The sequence below is a fragment of the Calliopsis andreniformis genome, chromosome 9 (genome assembly GCF_051401765.1).
Source record: "Calliopsis andreniformis isolate RMS-2024a chromosome 9, iyCalAndr_principal, whole genome shotgun sequence".
Taxonomy (NCBI): domain Eukaryota; kingdom Metazoa; phylum Arthropoda; class Insecta; order Hymenoptera; family Andrenidae; genus Calliopsis; species Calliopsis andreniformis.
This window is the reverse complement of record NC_135070.1, coordinates 8,533,893-8,558,329: the sequence shown is the minus strand read 5'-3', so window position 1 is coordinate 8,558,329 and position 24,437 is coordinate 8,533,893. Positions and strand designations below refer to the sequence as shown.

Sequence of the window (24,437 nt, the reverse complement as noted above, 5' to 3'; positions counted from 1 at the left end):
CACTATTGTGCAAAATGTGACAATCGAGTCGCTTATGAATGTATTTCATTTTCAAATAAAGTTGTAGGGTGTATTTCAGAATTATCATTTAAAAAATTCCCGCTTAATTTCTGAAGTTATTCTAAATTTTCATGACAGAGACAGAGCTTCAGTCTTTTTGTTTCAATTGACTTTTCTCCTTTTACGTAGCACATTTGCATTCTTTGTTTACCTCCTAATGACTCTATGAATCTTTTAAGTTATCGTTATCTCAGTGTTGTTTTTAAAGTGGTATGTAAATCATGGCGACACTCACCGGTTTCGCGAGATTATTTAATTTTGCTACGAGCACATGCCTTAGAAGAGTTTCTGCCAGTTTAGTACAGAAACAGTACTATCCAGGTTTGTGAATCGTTTATCAAAATCTGTATAACAGTTTGTCTGTTGGGTGCTTTGTAAATATAGGTTATATAACCTCACATTCTTAAGTTTATTTGATTGTAAACATATTATTGGGAATTGAAATATTTAAGTAAATAAAAACGTAACATTTTGTAATAATTTGTTAGTAACTGTGTGAATAATTCTTACAAAAAAATGCATTTGATTAATAAACTGCCTTCTCTTTCCTATTATTATTATAAATGCGTTATTATTAAAGCCTTTACTATTTGGATATTCGAGTACTCGTTATAAATCGAACTTGGATTTAAACCTGAATTTAAGTACTCGAATATCTGAACATGAATCCAAGCATTCTAAGTTTTTAAATTCGAATTTTCTTTGTTAATCACTGAAATATACAGCTTTTTCTTTCTGTATTAAAATTAATATAGTTTTAAATAAAAGAATATAACAATGTTCTTTCTTATTCTAGCATTAAAACCATGGGACATAGGAACAGTAGCTGGTTATCGTACAGTGTATAAGTTACCTTGGTTTCGTGAGCCGCCAAGTTTAGAGGAAATAGTACCTGAGTGTGACGAAGAGAAAGAAAAACAAGCTTCTGGTTGTTATTTTGGCTTACTACTTATACATTTTTTTGATTTTAATATATTTTTCCTGTATAAATCTAATATTTTTTTATATTTCTAGATGTAATAAATGCAATTAACAAACAAATTGCTACCAAATCAGTTGGTCGTTTATTTGCAGTTATACACTTATGTGGAACACAATTTAAAGTAACAGAAAGTGATATTATAATTGTGAATGGTCATTGGCCACCTCAACCAGGAGATAAACTAAAATTAGAGAAAGTATTACTTGTTGGTAGCAAGGATTTTACCCTCATTGGAAGACCTATTCTAAACAGGGAACTAGTATCAGTTGATGCAACTGTAATTCAGAAAACTCTGTCTCATACAATAACTCGTTTTCGAATGAGGAAAAGGAAACAATTTCGCAGGCTAAACTGTAAGATATAATATTATTTTTAATGCTAATTTTACAAGTGAGATATTCTATAAAATTCTCATTTAATATTTCTTCTTCTTTAATTGTTTTTTGGTTATAGTTTACAGAATACATAGAACAATGTTACGAATAAACTCTATCAACATTAATGGAGACATAGATAAAAAGAAAGAAGTGGAAGGCTTAGACAGAATATATTGATCAATTATAAACATAATGTAATATATTATTATCAAAATATACTTTTTACGAATGCTTACAATTATAAACATGCTATCACCTTACTCCAAAAACATTTAGTAGAGCAGGGTGTCTTATTTAAATTGATACAACAAAATATCTTGTAGACGGCTAATTAAAAAAAAGAAGCTGGAACTTACATGATTTTAAAGGGCATTAAAATGACATTGATTTTTTAATTTGTGAGCGATTTCAAGATCAACTTCTTTTTTAAATCGAAAATTGTAGTTTTTATTCTAGAATCCTATCCTACATAAAAATATGAACTTTTTCCTGAAATATGTATCGCATTTATTTTTTTCACTCGAATTCTATCAATTCTAAAGAAAAATTGAAAAAGATAAAAATAGTTGAGTTTTTTCTTATAAATCTCCGAACGATATTCTCTATCCCAAGATAGAATCAAATACTCAAATACCTAGATCCCTGCATTTGAATATTCCAATCTTTAGGAACAATCCTAATTCAGCGAAAACATTTCACATTTCGTCAATGTGAATCTTCTCGAGTGTCTATGCATGTCACATGTGAGCGAGAAAGAGGGATTCGCAGAGGACTGTGAAGTAAGAATAGGAAAGAAATGGAACGAGTCAGTGAGAGTAAGAAAGATGTAAATCGAATGAGGTAAGAGTAGGAAAGAGATAAAACGAGAGAGAGGGAGAGAAGATTACGGAAAGCGAGGGACTGGGATAGAGAATGTCGGAATGACGTCACAAACTGCAGCTTCAAGAAGGTTTAAACAAGAGTACCAGTCCGTTCTTCGTGGCTTGCACCCGCGATAAAAAGTAACGCTGCACAACTCGTATCCCATGACAGTCGCCTGTGAACCGCTGCGTGGAATGGGTTGGCATTTCTCTCTCGTCAGCGTGCAACCACGAAATTGAATAATTGCAACGCGTAGAACACGTCCCTTTTATTCGCGTTCTGGCGTACGAGCGAATGCAAACGGTTCTCCCTTGCAGCTCGTAAAATCGTGCTCGTTGCAAAGCTACCCCTAAAGTAACCTAACCAAGTGTCGTGTGTCGTACACCATATCCTAAGGGAAAATGGTGCTTTCGGAATGTTATGGGTTCGTCAGATACGCGCTGTTCTGGATCAACCTAGTATTTTGGGTGAGTCCCTAGCTTCACGCTTTTCGAAAATATGTATTCATTTTTTTTCTTCATAAATGGCACGAGCATCGAACCGTTCGTAATCTGTTGCTGCAGCTAGTGATGGGAGTTCGGATCTCAACTTCGTAGAAACTCGCAGTTTTTCAAGACTAGATTCGAATCGCTTCGAATATGATTTGGTCTAAATTTCTTGAGTCTTGGAAGATAACTCGAATTTTTCAAACTTTACTTTTAATACTTTATGTTAATAGTAGCGCTTAGAAATGGTTTTGAGCTACTGAGTTATTATCCAAGTCTTGAGACCTATTGAATCTCGCAAAATTTGTCAAACTATCAAGACTTTTAACACGCCAAAAGTTTCAACATTTTGACGACTCGAGATTTATCAGAATTCAAGATCAAGACTTATTACAATATTCAGAAGCTCTAAGCTTCGTAACATGTTCGAAGTGATTCGAATTTTTCGTCGTGTGTATAGATTCGAAGTGTTTCAGTTGCCATCACTAGCTGCACCCTTTCCTGTTTTCCTTGCAAAGCAATTCGTGTTTTGATGGAATACGTGTATAATAGTGGACAAAAAAGGTTTAAAAAATAGGCAAAATGAAAAAACAGAATAATTTAAAAAATATGAAACATCTGTGTTACAAAAAATAAGAAAATATACTAAATAAATAAGTCCAACAATATGAAACAAAATATGTGACATAAAAGTTACAAATGTTTGTATGTGTATAATTTCTATTTCAAACTTTCTTTTGTCCATCGGTGTATGTGCACGCATAGATATTGAAAGATTCAAATAAACAGAGATCATTTTTATAGAATGAATATAAGGTCAAGAGGAAAGGGTTTGAATGCACATATTTCTCTTTTGATTAGTCAATCAAATTATCACACTTCGTGAGGCGATGAAAGGGTTTTGACGAGGGGATATAGCGTGTTATGACCGCTATAATTATATGCACATATATATACATATAATTATGTACAAGATGGTTCAATAAACTTTACAAGTAGCATCAGTACCTGTTTATCAAACCTTAGTAAGAAGCGAAGATGAGCGAAGAAGAAACAGGGTATATAGATTAACAACATCAATCTATGTATTTCGTTTTAATCATACGATGTTCCATTCACCATACGATTTTCATTCGAAAATCAAGAAAGCATGCATATGTATGTTTCTCATCATTCGTCAATCTTTTTATCGGGATTACAAAAGAAAATGAAGGGAACCTCGGCAAATATCATCATGTCGGTGATAACGCTGATCGCTTCGTTCCACAGAGATGCAGTACCCTAGTGACCTCTAATTTATCTCAAAACGCGAACCTGTTTTTAATGGCTCTTCATTCTTGTAACATAATTGAATGAATTGAAGTAGCGATCTCATTAAAAAGTTTCAGCACTTAAGGCTCCTCCAGAACAACGCGATTTTCCGCAGTGAATTGTGGAAACAGATATACGAATTTATATTAATGTGAAGAGAATGCCACGAAAAATTCGCTGTAGCTGCGGAAAATTCGCATTGGCTGTGTGAGGCTTTACTGCAATAAAACTCATTAGTTATCTGTATTTCCCGTGATTTAAATGAGTTCGTTGAACAAATTACTTAAAGAGATCTCCTCATTTAGCTACTTGTACTATCAGAATTCTGTTCTAATCTTCTTAACACGAAGTATTATATTAACACTTGTTTGTAGGTTAACAATTCTCTGAAATTATGTATATACGAATTGCTAAAGTCGATATTAATAGGGGAATTTCTTTTTCTCTTAATAATCAATTTCTTTATGTTTTTTTATTAAGAAAACTACATACAGGAACACTGAAAATAATTAACCATATATGTAGTTTCGGTAATAAAAAATCTGAAAAAATCGATTTTTTATCAACAGAAAATGAAATTCCTTCTTTAAAAAATGAAAATCGAAATAATCCAATCTCTTTCCAGCGAGCATGCGTGAACTTAGGGATTTTTGCAGATTATTTGTCGTTTTTCTGCCTAGTAACATGTTATAGTAGTCTAAAGTTAATTAATCAAGGTCCTAAGTACTAATATTCTAATAGCAGCAACATGAGAAGAAAAACTGTATACCATTAATTGTACATACTAATTATTGCTGTTTTTCAACAGTGGTCGTTCATATACTGTGGAAATACCTTCTTAGGGAAATGAAAAAACTGTCATAATTAGTGGGATTAACTTCTCGCGAGCTAGGATCTCTTTTTAATTAGCGTGTCGCAGTTTTCATTGCGGAGCACAGAAATGCGAGGAGGACAGCTGAATCGATTCTGTCTGGGTGACGCGTACATCTCGCATTAATCGTTGGTGCCCTAAATTTCTGCGATTCGGTTGACTTGACCTAACTGCGCCATTCAAACCGCATCTTTTTTTTTTTTTTTTTTCTTAGAGAACATGAATTTAAAAGAGCCCTATTCACATGGAAAATTGTGAAACTTCTTGACCTCGAGAAGGTGTATATTATCAGAATCGACGATAAAAGATTCTCGTTTACACTTTTTTAATCGTAGGTTCCCTTAACCTTCATGCATCATTCGAAAAACTCTTACATACGAGCAGGGATAGAATAAAACTGTAAACCTTATAAATGAATGTTATTTAACTGAATTTTTTAACGTTTAAATTATTTCTTTTCTCTTTTAAGTTAACTTTGTACTTCAACACTTCAACTTTCATAAAAAGTACAGGTACAATCAAATTCATTTCTATCACATCAAATACTAGTGAAAATTATATTTTTGTGTAGAAATGTACGTCGAATGTGAATTGAATTCTTGTTAAAGTTTAAAATGACGTTTTGCTGTCATATTCTAGTAATTACATGCATCATTTTTAATAGCATTCTGAAATCTAGGAATCGGGAGAATGACTCAGGCACAATTCGCGCTGGAAGAAGTGCAGGGACGAGTGTCGATGAAGCATTAGTTGATGTAAACGCGCACTTTTTGCAGAGAGATTAACAATAGAACGTGTGTCAGCATCATGTCTAGCTTGAAAACGTTCAACGCGGGGAATAAGTGCGTTTAAATATAGATTTTCAGTCAGAGAACGAACATGCTCTTCCTACGAGCTAGCATCCTACACTGCGGCCCAGTTACTTTTACACAGATGCGTGCATGCACGATTGACTCGAAAATATCGTGCTATACTACCACAAGTTCATCGTCGATCAACCAATCGTGTGCAATTGGTTGCACCTAGAAATGGATCTACACGCTTCTGATTACTTGCGATTGGTTGGATTATGAATAGATTTTTAATTGCCCGAGGAAAATATTTTCCGCTCTCATGCGTAAGAAGATCATAGGGAAAGAACTTGATTAGTCTATTTTTGTCGATTTTTTGTTCTTTATGTCGTTTGGTAGCTAAAAGGGAGTACTTTTGTATGTTCAAGTTGAAAAAATGAAAATCTTGATAAGTTCTAAGATATAACCATGATAGTGGATGCATAGGGAAATGTAGAATTTGATAAGTCCATGTGAAACAAAAGAATTTGATTCGTCAACGAGAAGCTCAAAGTTATTAAATAGTTTTTAATAATTTTAGAAATTGAAGAACGTTAACTGTACTGATTCCATGATTTATTTGTGTTATATTGTTGAGTCCTGTATTAAACTTTAAAATTGCTCTCTTTAATTATTAAGTATTCCTCTATGATCTTCATATACAGTAATAATAACTAGACTGTGAATGTTTATGTAAATTCTTACTTTATAAACAGTACCAAAGAAATGGAATTTAAATACAGTTTTGTTGCAGCCTGAAAATATATTTTAATGCGTTAAATTTTAGATTGTATATTTTTACATATTTCTATTCTTAATTTGAATTTCTATTTAGGGATCACGCGAAAATGTTTGAGTTAAAAATAGTTGGCAGAACAGGTAAATCTGTACACTGAATAAATTTGTCATTAATGCTCAAACTTCTAGGAGTAACATAATCTATGATTAACCCTATGGGTTTTTTCTAAACCTGCAATTAGTTAAAATGATACAGACCTGGACAAATATTATTTAAAACTGGGATAAATTAAAGAAATGCCCATGCCTAAAATGATGCATTTATGCTAGAGCAGAAAGCATATTTTTTGCAATCGAATATACTATAATATACTATCTGCTTCCGTTTCTATCGTCAAATGTTTTATTTTATTGAATTACTTGAGAATAAGTTCGACCAAAAAATAGAATAAATTACTTTTTAAAAAAGTAAACTCATTTCAATATTGACTGCTGTTTCGTATTGTTGCAACGATATCTCTGAAAATAAAATCGCACTGAGCGTTGAACTTGGCATAGTTGGCACCGAATAAGGGTGCCACATGCTTTCACGGAAAAGTGACGATATTCGCCGTTCTAGTATTCGACTTGTACTTTATGGACGATTTTGAGAACACCGAATTCGACGAATTTAAACTATTAACCTAGTTACAGTCTACACTACTTAGAAATTTGATCATTTATTACACCTTTCTTTTAAAGATAAACTGTTTGTCAGAGTCTTAAAATATTTGAAGAATAAAAAACTGGATGTTAACCTATTCAGAAGAGCGTGTCAGGTTCGTGCACAAGTTTTTAATTCAATTTTAAAAGAAGTGTAAAATTAATAGATGTTAATACATAGTAGTTTCTAGTTTTTTCTTTGGTCTTATATCTCTTAATCTCTTTTCAAGTATTTATTGATTTATTTCCATTTCACAGTATCTCAATATCTCGAAAAATTATATATAGTCTATGAGTGCGAAATAAATACTGCGTGAATTAACTGCAATAAAATTCCCGCCTTCGCTAGGCCGTATGCTTTGCATATGTTTTCCATTTGTAAAGGTTTGACTATGAATATTCGCAGAATAATATTCTGCCTCATATTCATCGTCGAAATGTGAAATCATGGTACTAAAAGAGATACTGACATCAAATGGGTCCCGTGTATATTTATACGTTACATCGTTTGCATTACCTGTGACTATACATGTAGTCAGTTGTTTCTACAGTCTTATACGCCGAAGTATATAGACTACCATGCTCAGTTAACTACCATCTAGTTATCCCATAAGCAAAGTTGTCCAGAGTCGTTTATTAAGCCCTTAATCTTTAAACAAGCGTGGGCATTACATCGTACGAGTAAATTTCACCGAGTTCACGATCTAGTTTATCAATTTTAATTCCCATGTTCTTCCTCTTAACGATATTATACGATTGAATCGAAAAATATAAAAATTGATCGATAAACCGAACAAAATGTATAAAATCGAATATCAGAAAGTTTTTTTGATCTATTAATAAAGACTAGCTATAGTTTGCATAATGTGCAAATGATATTATGTAAGCTGTTTTCATATTGCAAGCTTTGCACGTTGCGACATTGAATTCGAATGCATTATGCGTGCGTACTAAATAATAAATATCACAACGTGGAAACCCTTTTATGGAAGTGGGAAAAGGAAAACAAACGAACTGTTAGATTCATTATCACCTTTTGAATTTTGAACTCTCAAATAACTCTGAAAAACATTTTAAAGTAATTTCACTCTGGTATGATTAGAGATAAAGGTTGAAGAATAATTATACAAGATGATCAGTTTAACTGGGAACCCTCTCATAAGTGTTAGCAACACTTACAACGCTAACAACATTTACAATAAATGCTGCCTACACTCTGAGGATTCCAGTTAAATTGATACCCTGTAAAATAATACACATTATTACTAAGATTTGATACAATATTCGAGCTTTTGTTGCAAAACTGCACATTCGCGTGCTCATATCATATGAATAAACTAGGTCTACAGTAAACCAAAACTAAATTTTTTCAACATCTACTTGCTTACAGAATTATTCAATTGTTTGAGGCATCCTAAACAAGCGCATGGCTAGCAGTGAAACGCAAAGATTTTAGCATCCACTCTCGACTTGATTTATCACCGTCGCATGTCTTATCCTATCCACGAAGAATCCATGCGGTCGGTTCGTCTGTCCTATAGAATTCTGCGTCTGTTTTTACATCAGCATTCGCGGCTCGTGAGCGACGCGGGACGCGCCGAGAATACAGGAAGTTCTCTGTTCAAACGGCACGCCTCCGTCGGGATTACACGCTGCTTGAGTGGAAGTCACGATTCCCTTCACCCAGCTTAACCCACTGAACCCATCCTCTTCGATCCCTGAAACCCCCTCTCGCAGCTCGTACAGCAACGGTTTCGCTGCGCGGCACAGGCGAGCTAGAACGGGACACACGGACCTCCAGAAATGGGGCGAACTTCGAAGATAAACCTTAAGTACACGGGGGCTCGTGTAACCCACTTACAGTAAACCATTCGTTGCGTTTACCGCTGTGATAATGTACAGATGTAATTTTGTTATCGCTTTCGTACAGTGGTGGGCAAAAGTTTAAGCCACTGAGAGGGTGTTCTGGTCTAGACGCTCGTTTTTTTACGGCTTCTGTGGGAATTCTTTTTTAAGAAATCAGTAGATTGTTTTGTATTGAGCTTTTGTGTATGTATTTAATAGCGTTTAATGTGTACCAATGATTTTTTTCAAGCAAAAATAATCAAGATTATAGGAGCTACGTGTCCTTTTGTATAACGTAACTGTGCTTTGCTGGCTGACACGATTCCAGCTGTTTTGCTAATTTGAAATAAACGAGCCAATAAGCATCTTCATTAGTATGGATGCAACTAGAGTATGAACTAAAATAGATTTTTTGAAAATTTTATATCACAACGTAGCTGCAATTATACTGATAAAAATACTTATTTACTTACTGGTTTCTTTGAAAAAATTCCCAAAATACCTTTAAAAAATAAGCTTCTAGATTATAATACCTCTGTAATATCTTAACGATTTGTACTTATTTATCTGATAGAAACTAAGACTGAAAAAAAATAAAGCGAAGAGCTTATACCGAGTAAATAGCATGCTCATAGTATGTACAACACTTATAATGGTCTGTTCAGAGTCAAATAAGCTGATATTGCATCTTATGCCTATGAATAACGTCGTTGATAGAAATCTATGAAACTATTCACTTTTATTCTATAGTACATGAGATAAAGACACTTCTATGTACATTTAAACATATATAGGGTGTATCAGAAAATGTGAGACATTTTTGGAAAACAATTAAGAGTTTTTGGACAAATCTACACGTGAACTTTTTTTATTGCCTTCGTATCTAGAATCTACCCTCAAAAAATGTCCCACATTTTCTGATGCACCCTGTACGTATACGTGCTTCTCTGAAGTATGTAACGGATATGTGTCTTTCAAGTTACAATTCTCAGAACAAAGGCTTTATGAGTGTTGTAAAAGAGGCCAGAGGGAGAACCGGGGAAAGTTCACGCTTCTTGTATGGAAACGCTCGCATCTGGTGGACAGACCATTGAAAAGGGCACCATCCTGTCCTCTGCTCTGTCCGTTTCGTAAGAATACTTCATTATTTATCCATATAGCACACTGTGAGCGACGCTTAAGCCGTGAACCAGAATACTCGCTCCCCTGGCTTTCTCTGTTTCAATAGGGCTAAAAAGGTCAGGTATATTTTTGCACGACAAAGTAAAAAGAAACGTTTCGCGTATGCAATACGTTAGATATGCTGGAAAACATTCTTGCGAACTCGAAAACTTGTGAAGACAGGTCAGAACGGTTGGAACATCAAATGTTTTATGCTCTTCCTTCATCTTACTCCAAAAATTCTGTTCCACTATGTTCAGTCGTACTATTGACATACAAATTGAGTTTAGTAATTAGAAGGAACTATAACTCTATTCTAATTGAAGTTAGAAAAAAATCATGAAAGGAAATTTTGCACTGCTTCACAAATCCTATCTGCCTACTGTGCCATTTGTCTCACAGATGCGCCAGTGCAGTTGCAAAGGCTTAAGCAATCCCAACTTATCAAATTGTGGAGTTTTTAATAGGAAATGTGTCCCCCTTTGATTCAAGGTAAATTTTTTGATTTTCAGGCTGTGGGTCTAGCAGCAGTGGTCGTAGCAGTATGGATGCTGACGGATCAAACGCTGCTGATGTCTCTGGCCCAAGAGCAGCACAACTTCGACGCTGGCCTTTACATCCTCCTCTGCGCGGGCTTTCTTATGCTGATAGTTGCCTTTCTGGGTTGCTGTGGCGCCTTTCGTGAATCTCAATGCATGCTGGTCGGTTTCTTCAGCTGCCTCCTGGTGGTTATCGTCGCGCAAATCGCGGCAGGGGCCTGGCTCTACAGCAACAGCGATCGCCTCGAGGAGCTAGTCAAGTCTTCCATGATAAATACCGTTAAGGTATCCAGGCTCGATTGCTCGCCAGTTAAACGCTCGACGAACTATCCCTTAAGGAAATTTCTAATTAGCGTGTAGTGGTTTCTCCATAATAGCCTGTCTATAATTAGTCCATTCGTCTCTTTAAACCTGACTGTCTGGTCGGACGTCTATAATTATTCTGTCCATTTTTCCGAATTAGACACTCGTTCAAGTGTCTCTGTTCATTTCACTTTTTCTTTACACCACGCCATTGATACGCCTCTGTTTTAATCGCTTAATTCAATTAAGGCTCGTTCAGATTAGCCAAGTTTCTTGAATTCAAGTTTGGACGACTTGACCAATGTAAACCTGTTATACACTTGACTTAAAAAATCCTTCCAAGCTTCAAATGAAGTTGAAATTTCTTTAACTTTCCCTTGGCCTGAAATACAGATTGATTGATGCGTACTACTACACTGGAATTCAAGTAACTTGATATATGTGAACACAGACTTGATATCAAGCTTGACTATTGTAACTTGACTAATCTGAACAAGCCTTTAGAATTTTTTCCTTCCTTGAAGCACGCAGTGTTTATGAAAGTATTGATGATTCTTATATGTGATGATTTTGTTTCAGGATAAATATGGAGAGGAAACTTCTTACACAGAGGCAGTGAATGCATTTCAGTCTGATCTTGGATGCTGTGGAGCAAATGGCCCAGCAGATTGGACTGGTAGCAGATATGCAACCAAAGATCCCTCAATTCCTGTGAGCTTAACAGTTTCCACTGATGTGAACAATGTGTACAAAGTACCCGAATCTTGCTGCAAAAATAAGGAAAGCACTACTTGCAAGCAGGTTCGAAACATCAAAATTGGCAGTGTTGTTAGCCCAGAGATTTACAGCGAGGTAATGTCTTGTTTGATTATGTTCACTTCTACTTTATGATAGTCTCTTCATCTTGCATGATTGAACTTGCAAAAGATACTCATTGTACGCTGGAATACAATATCCAAAACTAGAAAGTCTTGTTGCTCTTGAAGTTACAGTAAGATCACTTGCATTTTTTAAATAAAATAAAGATTATTTACAAATTTTAATTTTATAAAACTTGGATGTATTATCATAACATAAGCTACCTTTTAACTTCAAAAGCAACAGAACTTTCTTGGTTGCCTAATACAATTCATTAATGTCATCACAGCTAGTTAAACGTGTTAATGCTCATTAATCGACGCGGAAATGTGACCTTAATTTAGTTTTACAAATTTCTTTTTCTGCAGGGTTGCGTGGATAAGCTGATGGATGCATTGAACAGTCACAAGAACATCGTCATAGGTGTCGCTTCAGGGATCGGCATTTTAGAATTTCTAGGCTTGATATTCTCTTTGATCTTATGCTGCGCGATTGGATCGTCCGACAGATACAAAGCTTGAATCAAATAAGCTGTAAAGATTTATGTATGAATCTTCCTTGCACTACATATCGTCGTATCAAGTCTTGTAAACGGTAACGCGATCTGATCTCTGTGCCAATCTGAACAGATTTCTTCGTGTCTGTCTCTAGAGCCCAACCTGGAACGAGAGAAGTTTCCTGAGCTACTGTTGAGATTTCCAAATCGAATTTCTTACACTGACAACGTTCTTATATACGGTTTCAATATTGCGTGATGTATATTGTCCAAGTTTTTTTTTTGGATGTTGTATTTATGATCCTGCTCAGGGACAGAAATGTCACATTTTTTTAACGTGTTTTATATGTTACAATTTTCCTTCATATACACGTACTTTTTAAGCATATTTTATTATAATCACCAATATCGAATTTAATTTCATCGTTTTGATATAATATAAATTTGAATCCAAAATATTCATTGGACTCTGTGCCAAGGAAGACTTACATGGAAATTCATTTTTTTTATTACTGCCAATTGCTCTTTTCGTCCATATCTCTTTCCATGCTAAAGACTTACACGAACGAGCATTTAATGTTTTAAAGAGTACCTACATGATTTACATTTTTGTTAGGCCAAAGTAGTAAACCAAACTAACGTTAGTATGTTACAGAATGAGAGAAAGAAAGAGTGAGAGATAGAAAGAAAATGTGTGAATGTGTGTGTGTGTGTGCATGTCTGTAAAAGTGCAGAAGTGAGAAACATGTATGAGTAATGACAATTCGAGAATTCTTGTTGTAACTGGTATATTTCTTAAAGGAAACTTTATGTAAGATTCCTTTGAACTTTATTCCGCTCTCTACTGCCTTGTAATCATTTCTATCTTTTCTATGTAAGCACAACAATGTATTTTCTACATAACAGTTTGTATCTATTAGTTACCACTTTTTGGAAACATTTTTGACGTCTTCTTTAATTCACTTTCGATAAGGGTATAAACTTTAGAGAATTAGAAGTAATCTCACTAAATATTTAAAACGTATTTAGAGCTATTCTGCTGTTGCCAATATACCAGTTTTAACATACGTACATATATGTATACAAATATATTATATTATATTAATATAGTGTAAATGACGCTCCGGGAAGATATCGATCTGATAATTAACATTGATGTCCAAACGAGATTATATTATTGTAAGAACGCTATCAAGTGTTTTATCTCTTGTGTAGCGTTATAGTTTATCTATGTTATCTTTAAAATAAAAGAAAGTAACAGACTTCTAGAAGAAAGGACATAGCTAAACGGAAGCAACTAATTTTGTAAAATTCATTTGTCATCGTAGAAATTCGTGGAATCTATTTTATCGGTGTTCTACGCTTTGAGGATACGATATTTTTCTAATGAAACGTTTTAGAGCGCGAAATTACACAGTAGCAATTAATTGGGAAAAATGAATGTTATATCAATACAAGGGTACAAATTCAAATCTAGCATCGTATCAAAATCTTCATCATTGAATAATGAAAGAAATTTACCTCAAAGTAAGTAATAATATAACAGCTGCTTTTGGAATAGTTGTGTCTTAAAAAAGTGATTGATATATTTGGCGATGAATCTTTCATCGATTACATGCAACACCAGCTTTTAAAACAAACGCTTGTTGATTGTTGCATTCATATATTCATCGTCAAATGATTAGCGTAGATTAAAGAAAAAAGGATTTTGCACACGTTATATCTTGATGATGAGTATGGTACAAAAAGTTGCGAAAATGTTTAAATTCACTTTCTTTTCGTATGTGTTCGAAATCAAAGTGCATGAAGTAAAGATTACAGTTTCTAGTCTGTAAAGATTGAATTCCTAATTTATCAGACCTATTTTGTGTTAAGATTAGCATATCGTTTATTAATAAACTATCTGAATCACCAAATTATTAAGTGAATTTTGTTCTCCAAAGATGGAAGTTTTGTTGAAACTATTGAGACGAATTAAATTTAGCAAAGCAAAATTTAAATGGTAAACAATATTTAGTTTTTGTGTTCCATTCTTTTTGTATGAAAATTTAACATAAACTGTTTATTGTACATTACAACAATGTATAATTTCAGTTTTATTAACCAGAAATTCAGAAACCACTATAATTTGTAATTTAGTTGTTTCTAATGATAGTCAATGTTTTTTTTAATTCTATCGTTTAAGGAATTCTGGTTAAACATAGGGATAATTGTCTATACCCAGTGTATGCATATACAATATATCTGATGTTATGTATATAAAGTAATAGAATTTAAGAAAATGCGCTTATCGAACATAGAGAGAAGGAAAAGAATCATTTTCCGAAAAAGTTAAGAATGCGATATTCGATCACTATAATTACGGGTTTTGTAGTTTTCAGTCATTTAATATTTCCATAATTTGAACATTTATTTTGCAAATTACTATAAATTTTGAAACTTTTTTTAGTACGTGGAACTTCATCAGTATGTGAATAATTTCCACTTTAACGTTATTGAATTATAAATTAGCCCTTTCTGGATTAAGATACTATTTTTCTACAGCTGCTCAAAGATTTAGAATTATATTAAAGATTAGAACGAAAAAGTGACGTACTCAAAATTTTAAATTGTAATAGTATCTGAAATCTTCTAAAAGGGTTTTTAGTTACGTAATTTTTCAATATTTTCTTTGTATCTTACCGAGAGATACAATTTGACTGTATTTCGTTCTAGGAGAATAATGCATTATGAATCTCGATAAAATAACGATTGTGATTGCCATGACAGATGCAGTACTGTATTTTCTCTGCATATATACGTTAATTGTCGTAAATTCCGTCGATTTTTGCTTGCAGAATTTCTCTGTTAGATACGATGAAATAATATGAGTGATAGATACGATTCTGAATAACTTATGAATCTTATTAATGCATAATTGGAAACTTAAAAAAGTTTAGCATTGATTGTGAGAGTATTAATGTTATAAAAAGAAAAACAGTATGCACTCAACACCGTGTAAGATGTTCATTAAGTACATGAGAGATTCTTGCTTATACAATATTCTTTGTTTCGATACTAATATATTTATATGTACGTGCATAAAAAAATATATATACATGTATATACATATTTTCTTACTAATTTATCAATAAGATATTTTCATTCTCACTGATTTAATCATTGATTCTTTCTCAACACACGGATACATTGTATGTTTAATATGTGTAATTATTAAGATATTGTACTAAACTTTATTTTCTAGTGTAAGGAATCTATTCTGACCTGTGTTCTTTTGAATATTTATGTCACGACAAATGGTATTATTTTTATCATACAAATTCCAAAACAGAATGAGATACAGACAATGTGCGTTTAGTTGCAACTTATGTACGTTTTGCAAGTAAATGTTACAAATGATGTTCGAAGAATTCAATATAGACTTTAATGGAAAAATGTTGAGTTAGTTTCATTCCCATAAAATTCAATTTCCTAATTTTACTTTACATTCTTATGTAGTGAAATTATTTTCCCTAATTATTTGACTTCTTCAACCTGCGTATGGTATTTAAAATTTTGAACGCGAAGTCGTGGAGCTCGTTCGACTATCCTTTTAAGAGAAACCAAACGTCTAAAAATGGATGGCCGGAAAGAGAGAGCCAGACAAAAAGAGAGGACATGTAAGAGACACATAATGCAAAAAGAAAAGAGTTCAGTGATATTAATCCTAGAAATAGTAATGATTAGACTTCACGCGAAAGAAGTTTTTCTTACCGTATATATCAAAACAAAATTATTTCAACGAAACGTTTCGAATACCAGGCTTAAAATGCATAGAACAATAAATCATTTTTTAAGAATTTAAAAAAGTAAAATTTCAAATTTAACGTGTTAAGTTGTAGACCCAAAGAACACCCCCTTAGTATTCCTATAATTAAGGCGTTACCCTACTTTGACGTCTTAAAAAATGGTGAGAATTTTGAGAATTAATTCTAGAAAAACTATGATAAAAAATTGAATTTTTACCAAAAGAAGGAGAAATTCCGCCCTCGAGGGATTTCAAAAGCGCAATAGAGACTCGATGGAATCTAGAGGGGGCGAATGATTCGAAGGAAACTGGGGGGCAGATGATTCGAAGAAAGAGGAGGAACAAGGAGAAAGTGAGAAAAGGTACAGGAAGGAGATCGGAAGGAGGGAGCACAGGTGCGGCTGCTACGTCCTGAGCGCCTCTAATCGTAAGTAATGCTGACTGTCGCGCAGCGGAAAGAAGTCCCCTTTTGCTGCTTGGTTCCAGCTCCGATTATTTCGAGCATCTTGTGTGAACTCGTTTCGGTGTTGCATTCCTTCAACAGGTTGCTCCTCCTCTACAAGTCAGCTGAAGCAACGTGGCTGTCTTCGCCAGTGAAATTCAAGTAGGCCCGCGGTCGCTGCAGTCTCTAAACGCCGACGTCTCTCGGTGTTGCTCAATCAAAATCTTCTCTCACTAAAAAGGGATAGATTTCTTCAGTTTCAAATAGAGGAAAATGTGTCTTTCGGTAATAGAGAAACTTACCGGTGACCTCTTGGATGAGTCATAATTTGGCCTCCTCTTCTTACCTTCGGTTTGGACGGTGAGTAGCGGGTACTTGAATAATTATTTACTCTAGGGGTACAGAGATATCGGTAATTCGACCTTCGTATTGTTAATTCGATCTACGTGAGATTAAAAGCGTTAGAAGTGACTTACCGATCGGCAGTGAATTAGATCACTCGTAGATTTAAATTATGACTTCAACATTACTGGTGTTAAATCGTTCTCGGATTATTGAACGAAATGTACTGTGAAAGATTTTATGACAATTTTGAATATTCTTTCTATTATCTAGAGAAGTATTGAAAAATTAGAAATTCTGTTACTTTATAGGAGTACAATGAATTTCGATATACCGTTATACAATTGTCACATAGACGAAACAATATTTTTATTGCTTTAAAAAACGTGTCATAATACTGTAAAACATGTGTTTTTAAAGTTGGAAAAACGTTTCTTCTGCGACAATTTATTTTCTGTCTGATATCACCTGTTGCGTGGGTGAGCAAGTTCGACGCTTTACGAGGAGCATGCCTCATCGGCCTACTTTAGTTCTATATAGCAGTGAGACGATACAGTTCGTTCTGAAGAAAAACATCAATTAAAAGTGCACGAACCGCGTATAACTTTTTTGAAAACGCAGTGTAGGATGTATTTTTACATCTAGGGTAACTGACCCAATAACTGTGTCTGCCACAATCACTGGAGAATAAATACATTTCTTAAAAATGAAAAAAGAAGAATGCAGTAATTAAACTACTATATGTTTACAAATAAAATTTAAGGTTCTTTTCGCGAGCTTAAATGAAAAACACTGCAGTAACTTTATTCATTTTGTTATCAAAAGTGCTAAGAAACAGTAATTAATCAGAGGTAAATGGAATAAAGATTTTATTGCGTTGCGGTAGTAAAAGTTGCAACTACTAAGAGTATTAAGTTTCTATAATATGTAAAAGGAAATACGTAATTGGATACCGGGCATTCGTAGTGTTCGATAAGTTTTCGGTAGGTTTTCTTTTGTCCTAACTTTTTAATAATTTGATACTGAAAAGAAATTACCGAATGCAGAAAAATGGTTAATAATCAACTCTTTACAAATCCTAATTTAGTTAAATGGGCCAATTACCTAATATTGCACACATAAAAATGAGAACATATTAACACGATGAATGAATACGCTTTGCACTTTCTCATGGGCACTGTTTAACGCGCTAGTGAATATTGATCTAACTCATGCTATTGCAAATATATAGCTGCAGTGCAAAATGACATAAGTCATGTGTACTCAAAAAGTTTGAGTTTATGAATTAATTAGAATCTATGCTATAATCTTAATATTTTTAAATAGACAAATTAACAGGAGAAATTATAAATCTCTAAAACTATAAATTCTTTTGTAGAAAAAGATAAGTAAACATTCACTTTTAAAAAGTTAACAATAAGTCTAAGTTTATCAATCACTAAAATTGATTGCCAATGGAACAGAATACAACCATCTTCTGTTCCTTTTTTTTGTTTTGACGTCATTTCCTACGAAGCACCAACGTCACCGAGTCTTTATTTAATTTAAATTTATTTATCATATCTTCCACCGTCGCTTGGTCGCGCGATGCGTTTTCATTTGCATTATTATCCTTGGTATGTTCCACTCGTCTATCCAAATCACGAGTTCGCCTCTCGTCGGTTGGTTTATTTTCGGTCCCTAATTTCCTTCTTTTCGACTTGAAGTCTTCAGGACATGTGCTCACGACGATGGAACGTTTGCTTAGGTTTTTATCATGTTCTTTCGCTTCAGTGCCATCAATGACCTCGCAAGAAGCGCTCCTTGAAATCTGATCCTTCCCTTTAGCAGTTATAAGACAAATCTTATGATCTCTGTTCGTGGATCTAATTCTCGAAACATCTCTAAACTTGGCAATCTGAGTTTTATCCGTTCCTCTTGATCGCTTGGAATTATTTCCAGCGTCACATAATTTCAGCGATATTACTTCTTTATTTAAATTATATTTATTAATTAAGTATTCCGTTGCAGATTCATCCGCTCGAATCGCGTTTAAGTTATCTTTCCCTAACTTAGATTGCACAATCTCTTTTTCAACTTGTGTCTCTTCAGTTTCTTGTCTTTCTTTAGCGTTTTCAACTGTTTCATAACTATGAAATTTATAAAAGATGTGATAAAGAATTTGCCTATCCTGCTTTATATCTCAGTAGTTTAAAAGTGTAAGTGTATAGATGATACTTACATACTATATTTTATTTGTTCTACATTTTCTGAATACATTATGAACTTAAAAGTTCTAATTTCAACATTTTCTTTACTATGGCAGACATCACAGTTTGTTTTGCAAGACGGTACTGTGTGGCCAAAGTACTCACTAATAACTACATGACGGCATCTAAATAATATAATTTCACATGTACAGTTGTGAAAATAAATGAAACAAGAAAATGAAATGAGTTTAAACTTCTTACTTTATCCGAAGGCAATAAGATACCAGTTTATTATACTCCTTCAGTCTTTTTTTGATATATTCTGTACTCCTACTTTTTGTATGATTTTTAATTTCTGATTTTACAGAAGAATATTCCTTTGTACTAAAATATATTCTAGAATATGCATAATTGTTATTTCTGCATATTTTAGCGCATTCTCTGTAATATTTGGGAATGTTTTCAGGTACTGTCCAATATACAATGCATCTAGTGAAATAAAAATATAATTTATTCACAATAATTTATTATTAAAGGTTATTCTTTTTATGATGGTAAAATATAAATGCTGACCTAATTGGCTTCAGATGAATGAAAGCATACTCATAAGTGGTAATAATGACATTAGCTTCACCTTGTATCCATTTATTTTGTATTATATTTCGTATTCTACTTTTCATTTCTGTAATACATTACAGATCCATATTATCAAGTTTAGGAGTAAGAAAAAATCTTAAAAGAAATTTAAATTGCTAGTTGCTTACTATAATGGTATGCAAGCGTGGGTATACCATAACTAATAAGTTTATTTTTTATTACTTCTGTTGTTATTATCTCTTTGCAATAAATTATTGCAAATCCTTTTTGCATCTGAATACAAATAATCTTCATAAGTATGCATCTTATAATCCAACATAAGAGCATGCAGATTTACCTTGCTAGATAAATTTAAGAAACCAAGTACTTCTACAATAAAACTTTTAAGGTGTTCAAGTGGATTAGAGAGCATATCTAAGAACCACACATCATGCTGTACATTGATCTGTTGTATTGGCATTTTAAATATTTTAGGTGTTCTAAGTGTTAATATTTTAATAACATGATCCATTACCTATCAAAATGTTTGATTAACAACTTTCAAGGAATTAAGATAGCAAACGCACTTATGATTAATATTAATTACCTCATCTGTATCTAGTACACTTATTATAATTTGTGAAATATGACCATAAATTTTATGAAATGATAAAATCTTTTTATAGGAGGCTCTATAGTCATACCCTTTTTCACTCAAACAATGTGCTTCATTAAAAACAATGTATGATATTATTTTCCTTTTTTTTAATGACAATATAAGCTTCTGTTGACATATATATTAAAGAGAAAATTAAATAAAATTGTGTAAAGAAAGTTAACATAACAGATTATTGTTTACCTGAAAATATGTAACCATAGCCATCTCAGGTGTACAATATAATAATACTATTGTAGGGACATCTGATGTTAAGTCTCTTAGAATACGTTTTCTTTCATTTATGTATGTTCCTTGACTTAGTATACATGCATTGATTTGTTTGCTTTTTAAAAAGTCTACATGATTCTAAACATATTTTAGTATATACCATATGTTTTCAAGAATATAGGATAAACAACCCAGTTACAGTGCCCTTCTAAGTTTCTGAACAATGAATTAATTTTTTAAACATTAAAAAGAGAAGTTAAGTAATTAAGTTTCTTAAAGCAAAATTTTAAGTTTTTATTTACGTGTGTAAATAAGGAATATTATAACACTTATTCAAAGTGTAGAAAATAGTTGCTTAAAATACTGTTTCACAAATTAGCATAATTTGAGAGTTTTCAATACAGTCAGTAGTAAGACATAATAATTAATGAGAGGTCAATAAAAAAATGATTCCACTCAGTTATATTAGGAAAAATTTCAAATGCTGAAACTACTTTCTTCTTGTATTTATTTACAGAAATTCGTAAAAAATCAATGATTTTTTCAGAAGAAATTAATGAATATACAAAAACAGTTAATAATCAGTTTCTTACCACAAATATTGCATAATAGCTTGAAAAAACATTCAAATTATTCAAAAAGTTACAAATCGCCATTAAATGTCCTGTAACTGGGCCGTTTACTTTAGGCAAAAGTACCAATTATACTGCGCCATTAAGGTCAACTTTCCCAATTTTCATTAAATTAAACGATATTTTTCCGTAACTAAAATATTAAAAACACTTTAAATATTAATTAAAATACAAAAAGAAGTTCATGTACTCATTACTACCGCGCGTAAAAATCAACGGAACATCTATCGTGTGCCAATTATTGTAGAATTAATAATTGTTAATTATAGTGTTTTCAGTATTTTAGAAGTGTACGTTATGTTTTCAATTCGAATACGTAACTTAAAAGTTCGAGTTTATACAAAAAGTAAATATTTTCAGTTTAATAATGCTTTATTTTGTTGCATGTGAAAGTAAAGGGGAGACACTGCAGTTGGCCCCCACACTGTAATTGGTACTCTTATTCTACTTGAAGAATATGCAACGTTTATCTTTAATTTAAATAATGATACAATCTTTACCTTCATGGTAGATAATTTTGGGGAAAAAACTACAGCTACTTTATTCGGTTTTAATACAGCTGGTAGTTGAAAACAAAGAGACCTTCCACAGCCAGGGGGCATGGATATGCACGTATATTTCGAACCTATACATTTTTGTTAACTCTTATTTATTAAAAGCAAATTTACCAGAAAATAAATAAGACGCGAAGAGACACAATCAAGACACGATTGCAAGGTTCTAATTCAAAATGGATACTAACCTTCATTGACAGTAAAAATAGCTTGTTTCTGGACTTCATTTTTAAAGTTTTCATAACCAAACACTGATCGTAAAACTCTTAACACACTTGCTTCGTCACAATTCATTTTTATACGCTTTGATTTAGATTAAATGTTATTACTTTCTGCTAGCTAGAAGTTATTTGAAGTGACACTTTCGAAACTTCTGTATCGCACACTTTGCCCGCGCAGCTGGCGCATACGCGCATACTAACTTTTTTTCCGACAGATCGTCAGAAAAACTATGAATTTCATTGGCACCGCCTAATTCACTTCAGCCAATTAGAAGTCACGATTTTGAACAGTCTTCGCGCCAATATTTGAAATATCAATCAGACGTTCCTATATTATTTCACGTATAAACGTAATTTTATCTTCTTTTCCTAGGAATAGAAAGGAACTAAGTTTCGGATATTGATATTGGGTTTGATATAATGATTTTGGATTAGCAATTTTCGATGGATACATTTCGTTCCAACAGATGAGTCTACATGTAAGTTTCAAAAAGATTTATCATTATTCAAACCTTTTAATAAAGCTTCTTTTTATTAAATGACATGTTACTCTTATAAAACGATGTTTTCTGTACATTTCAGATGCATAATGAAGACATTTTATGTAATATTTGTACTAATATACGTGTCCATCGCTGAACAACTCGATGACTGTAGTGATCCCAATTGGCACTCATTAGAAACACTCGAGTCTGCAAAGTTGGAATGTGGACCCTTTTTTGAAAACCGTTGCACTTGTATGAGAACATGCTACGAAAACCATTATCAGTATGTTGTTAATTGCACTGATTCAGGATTTCATAATACTGAGCCTCTGGAACATCTTCCAAAAAAGACACAGGTAAAAACTTACATAAAAATATTGTATCTTTACCTGAGATCAATATTTCATTTGTAAAATAATTCAATTAATATACTCTGGTTCTGGGGTCCAGATTTAGATACTTATTTTTACTACAAAGTGTCTATAAGAACTGCTACGAAACAAATTCATAATTAAATTATAAATTTAATACATTTTTAGGTGCTGATTTTTACTGGAAATTATCTAGAAGAACTGCCATGGAACGTGTTTGGTACTCTAGACGCTTTGCCCTCTCTCCGAGTAATCGACATGTCAAGGAACAAGATCAGGGAAATCCGAGGAAAAGCCTATCATCACGTTCAAAGCGTCGAAAGACTTATTCTTGATTTTAATGAACTCTCATTGGAGCCAGGGAGGAGTCATCCTCGATTGTTCTCCAATTTCGTTTCCTTATTAGAACTTCACTTGACCGACGCTTTTGAGGATGGCCCACCTAGGGATCTTGCAGCAACTTTGCATGATATTTTTGTAAATAGGTACTGAATTGCTTATATGTATTATAGTCAAATAGCAAATGTTTAGAGATATTATAAATTTTCTTCTGCTTCCAGTAATTTAACACAATTGATGAAGTTGCATTTGGAACAAAATGAGATATCCGAATTCCACGATGCTAATGTATTTTGTGATCTTCCTAATCTCTTGGATATTTACCTGGGCGACAATGCGCTCACTGCTCTGCATTTCAATATATCTTGTCTTCATAAGCTACGTTTCTTGGACCTCCAACGTAACAAATTTACTAGACTCCTTGAGCGTGATTTGCACGCCATGGATGCGATCACTAAGCGTAATCAAAGCATGGCAGTAGATTTCAGTAGAAATCCATTTGAATGTTCATGCAAGTTGAATCCTTTCATTAAATGGATGAAGAAGACGAAGGTATTTGTTCGTAACAACAGCACCCTCAAGTGTTACGAAGGTATTTGATTTATTATATCATCTAGATTAGTTAAAGGGAGCAGAAGATTATGATGATTTGAATACCTTCTTCTTGCAGGTAAAATGCAACACGAATTTCACGAAACGAAGAATTGTACGCCAAAATTGTTTTCATCAGCACCACGCGGAGCGACTATTTTACTATTTTTCCTCTCCATGGTGCTGATAGGGCTCGTGTGCGCTCTGATATACATGCAGCGCGCGAAACTACAAAAGAAAATCGAACCAATATTAGATTCGGTTAATAAAAGGGTACGGTACACTTCGATAGCAACTGGTGACTCTCGCGATGATGTATAGCGAACGGCCAACATGCAAATGAAATGAAGATATATACCAATCCGAAATAACAAAGTACTTGTTAATGCTAGATTTGACTTATTCACCTAGTGATGTAGACTGTTTCGAAACTGTTGAAAAGTTCCACTTTTTCTATTGTAAAATACATTAATACTAGTTATTAAGGTACAGTAATATTTATAATCTAAGTAACAATGCAATGTCTTAATACAGATAGTGACTCAAGATAAGAAACGTGTAATTTTAATATTGTTAATGACTGTTTTGATCCTACCGAGTGTT

The 24,437-nt window shown here is 33.2% G+C and overlaps 4 protein-coding genes across 4 annotated transcripts; 3 read left to right on the top strand and 1 right to left on the bottom strand.

Moving 5' to 3' along the window:
• Window positions 1-147: 147 nt before the first annotated feature.
• Mrpl21 (mitochondrial ribosomal protein L21) lies at window positions 148-1,850 on the top strand. The gene is made up of 4 exons (XM_076384523.1): window positions 148-381; window positions 857-988; window positions 1,075-1,395; window positions 1,496-1,850. Exons 1-4 carry the CDS (start codon window positions 282-284, stop codon window positions 1,594-1,596), a joined length of 654 nt encoding a protein of 217 aa, XP_076240638.1. The 5' UTR covers window positions 148-281; the 3' UTR covers window positions 1,597-1,850.
• Window positions 1,851-2,312: 462 nt separating this feature from the next.
• LOC143183635 (tetraspanin-8) lies at window positions 2,313-15,530 on the top strand. Its single transcript, XM_076385279.1, has 4 exons — window positions 2,313-2,747; window positions 10,736-11,047; window positions 11,645-11,917; window positions 12,292-15,530. Exons 1-4 carry the CDS (start codon window positions 2,682-2,684, stop codon window positions 12,442-12,444), a joined length of 804 nt encoding a protein of 267 aa, XP_076241394.1. The 5' UTR covers window positions 2,313-2,681; the 3' UTR covers window positions 12,445-15,530.
• A 1,818-nt stretch (window positions 15,531-17,348) lies between these two features.
• LOC143183346 (ATP-dependent DNA helicase Q5) lies at window positions 17,349-22,243 on the bottom strand. The gene is made up of 11 exons (XM_076384872.1): window positions 22,238-22,243; window positions 22,016-22,130; window positions 21,774-21,898; window positions 20,615-20,779; window positions 20,363-20,539; window positions 20,114-20,290; window positions 19,944-20,049; window positions 19,753-19,861; window positions 19,441-19,668; window positions 19,212-19,364; window positions 17,349-19,119 (listed from the first exon to the last, which is right to left on the bottom strand). Exons 1-11 carry the CDS (start codon window positions 22,241-22,243, stop codon window positions 18,492-18,494), a joined length of 1,989 nt encoding a protein of 662 aa, XP_076240987.1. The 3' UTR covers window positions 17,349-18,491.
• Window positions 22,244-22,586: 343 nt separating this feature from the next.
• LOC143183019 (trophoblast glycoprotein-like) lies at window positions 22,587-24,183 on the top strand. The gene is made up of 4 exons (XM_076384393.1): window positions 22,587-22,889; window positions 23,073-23,389; window positions 23,465-23,835; window positions 23,914-24,183. The coding sequence occupies exons 1-4, from the start codon at window positions 22,587-22,589 to the stop codon at window positions 24,153-24,155; spliced, it is 1,233 nt and encodes a 410-aa protein (XP_076240508.1). The 3' UTR covers window positions 24,156-24,183.
• The last annotated feature ends 254 nt before the right edge of the window (window positions 24,184-24,437 follow it).

Coding starts and splice junctions, on each gene's coding strand:
- Mrpl21 (XM_076384523.1), top strand. CDS start 282: ATGGCGACACTCACCGGTTTCGCGAGATTATTTAATTTTGCTACGAGC. Junction 382..856: donor ACAGAAACAGTACTATCCAG/GTTTGTGAATCG, acceptor TTCTTATTCTAG/CATTAAAACCATGGGACATA. Junction 989..1,074: donor GAAAGAAAAACAAGCTTCTG/GTTGTTATTTTG, acceptor TTATATTTCTAG/ATGTAATAAATGCAATTAAC.
- LOC143183635 (XM_076385279.1), top strand. CDS start 2,682: ATGGTGCTTTCGGAATGTTATGGGTTCGTCAGATACGCGCTGTTCTGG. Junction 2,748..10,735: donor GGATCAACCTAGTATTTTGG/GTGAGTCCCTAG, acceptor TTTGATTTTCAG/GCTGTGGGTCTAGCAGCAGT. Junction 11,918..12,291: donor GCCCAGAGATTTACAGCGAG/GTAATGTCTTGT, acceptor CTTTTTCTGCAG/GGTTGCGTGGATAAGCTGAT.
- LOC143183346 (XM_076384872.1), bottom strand. Junction 19,669..19,752: donor ATTCATCTGAAGCCAATTAG/GTCAGCATTTAT, acceptor TTATTTCACTAG/ATGCATTGTATATTGGACAG. Junction 19,120..19,211: donor GAACAAATAAAATATAGTAT/GTAAGTATCATC, acceptor TAAATTTCATAG/TTATGAAACAGTTGAAAACG.
- LOC143183019 (XM_076384393.1), top strand. CDS start 22,587: ATGACATGTTACTCTTATAAAACGATGTTTTCTGTACATTTCAGATGC. Junction 22,890..23,072: donor ATCTTCCAAAAAAGACACAG/GTAAAAACTTAC, acceptor ATACATTTTTAG/GTGCTGATTTTTACTGGAAA. Junction 23,390..23,464: donor CATGATATTTTTGTAAATAG/GTACTGAATTGC, acceptor TTCTGCTTCCAG/TAATTTAACACAATTGATGA.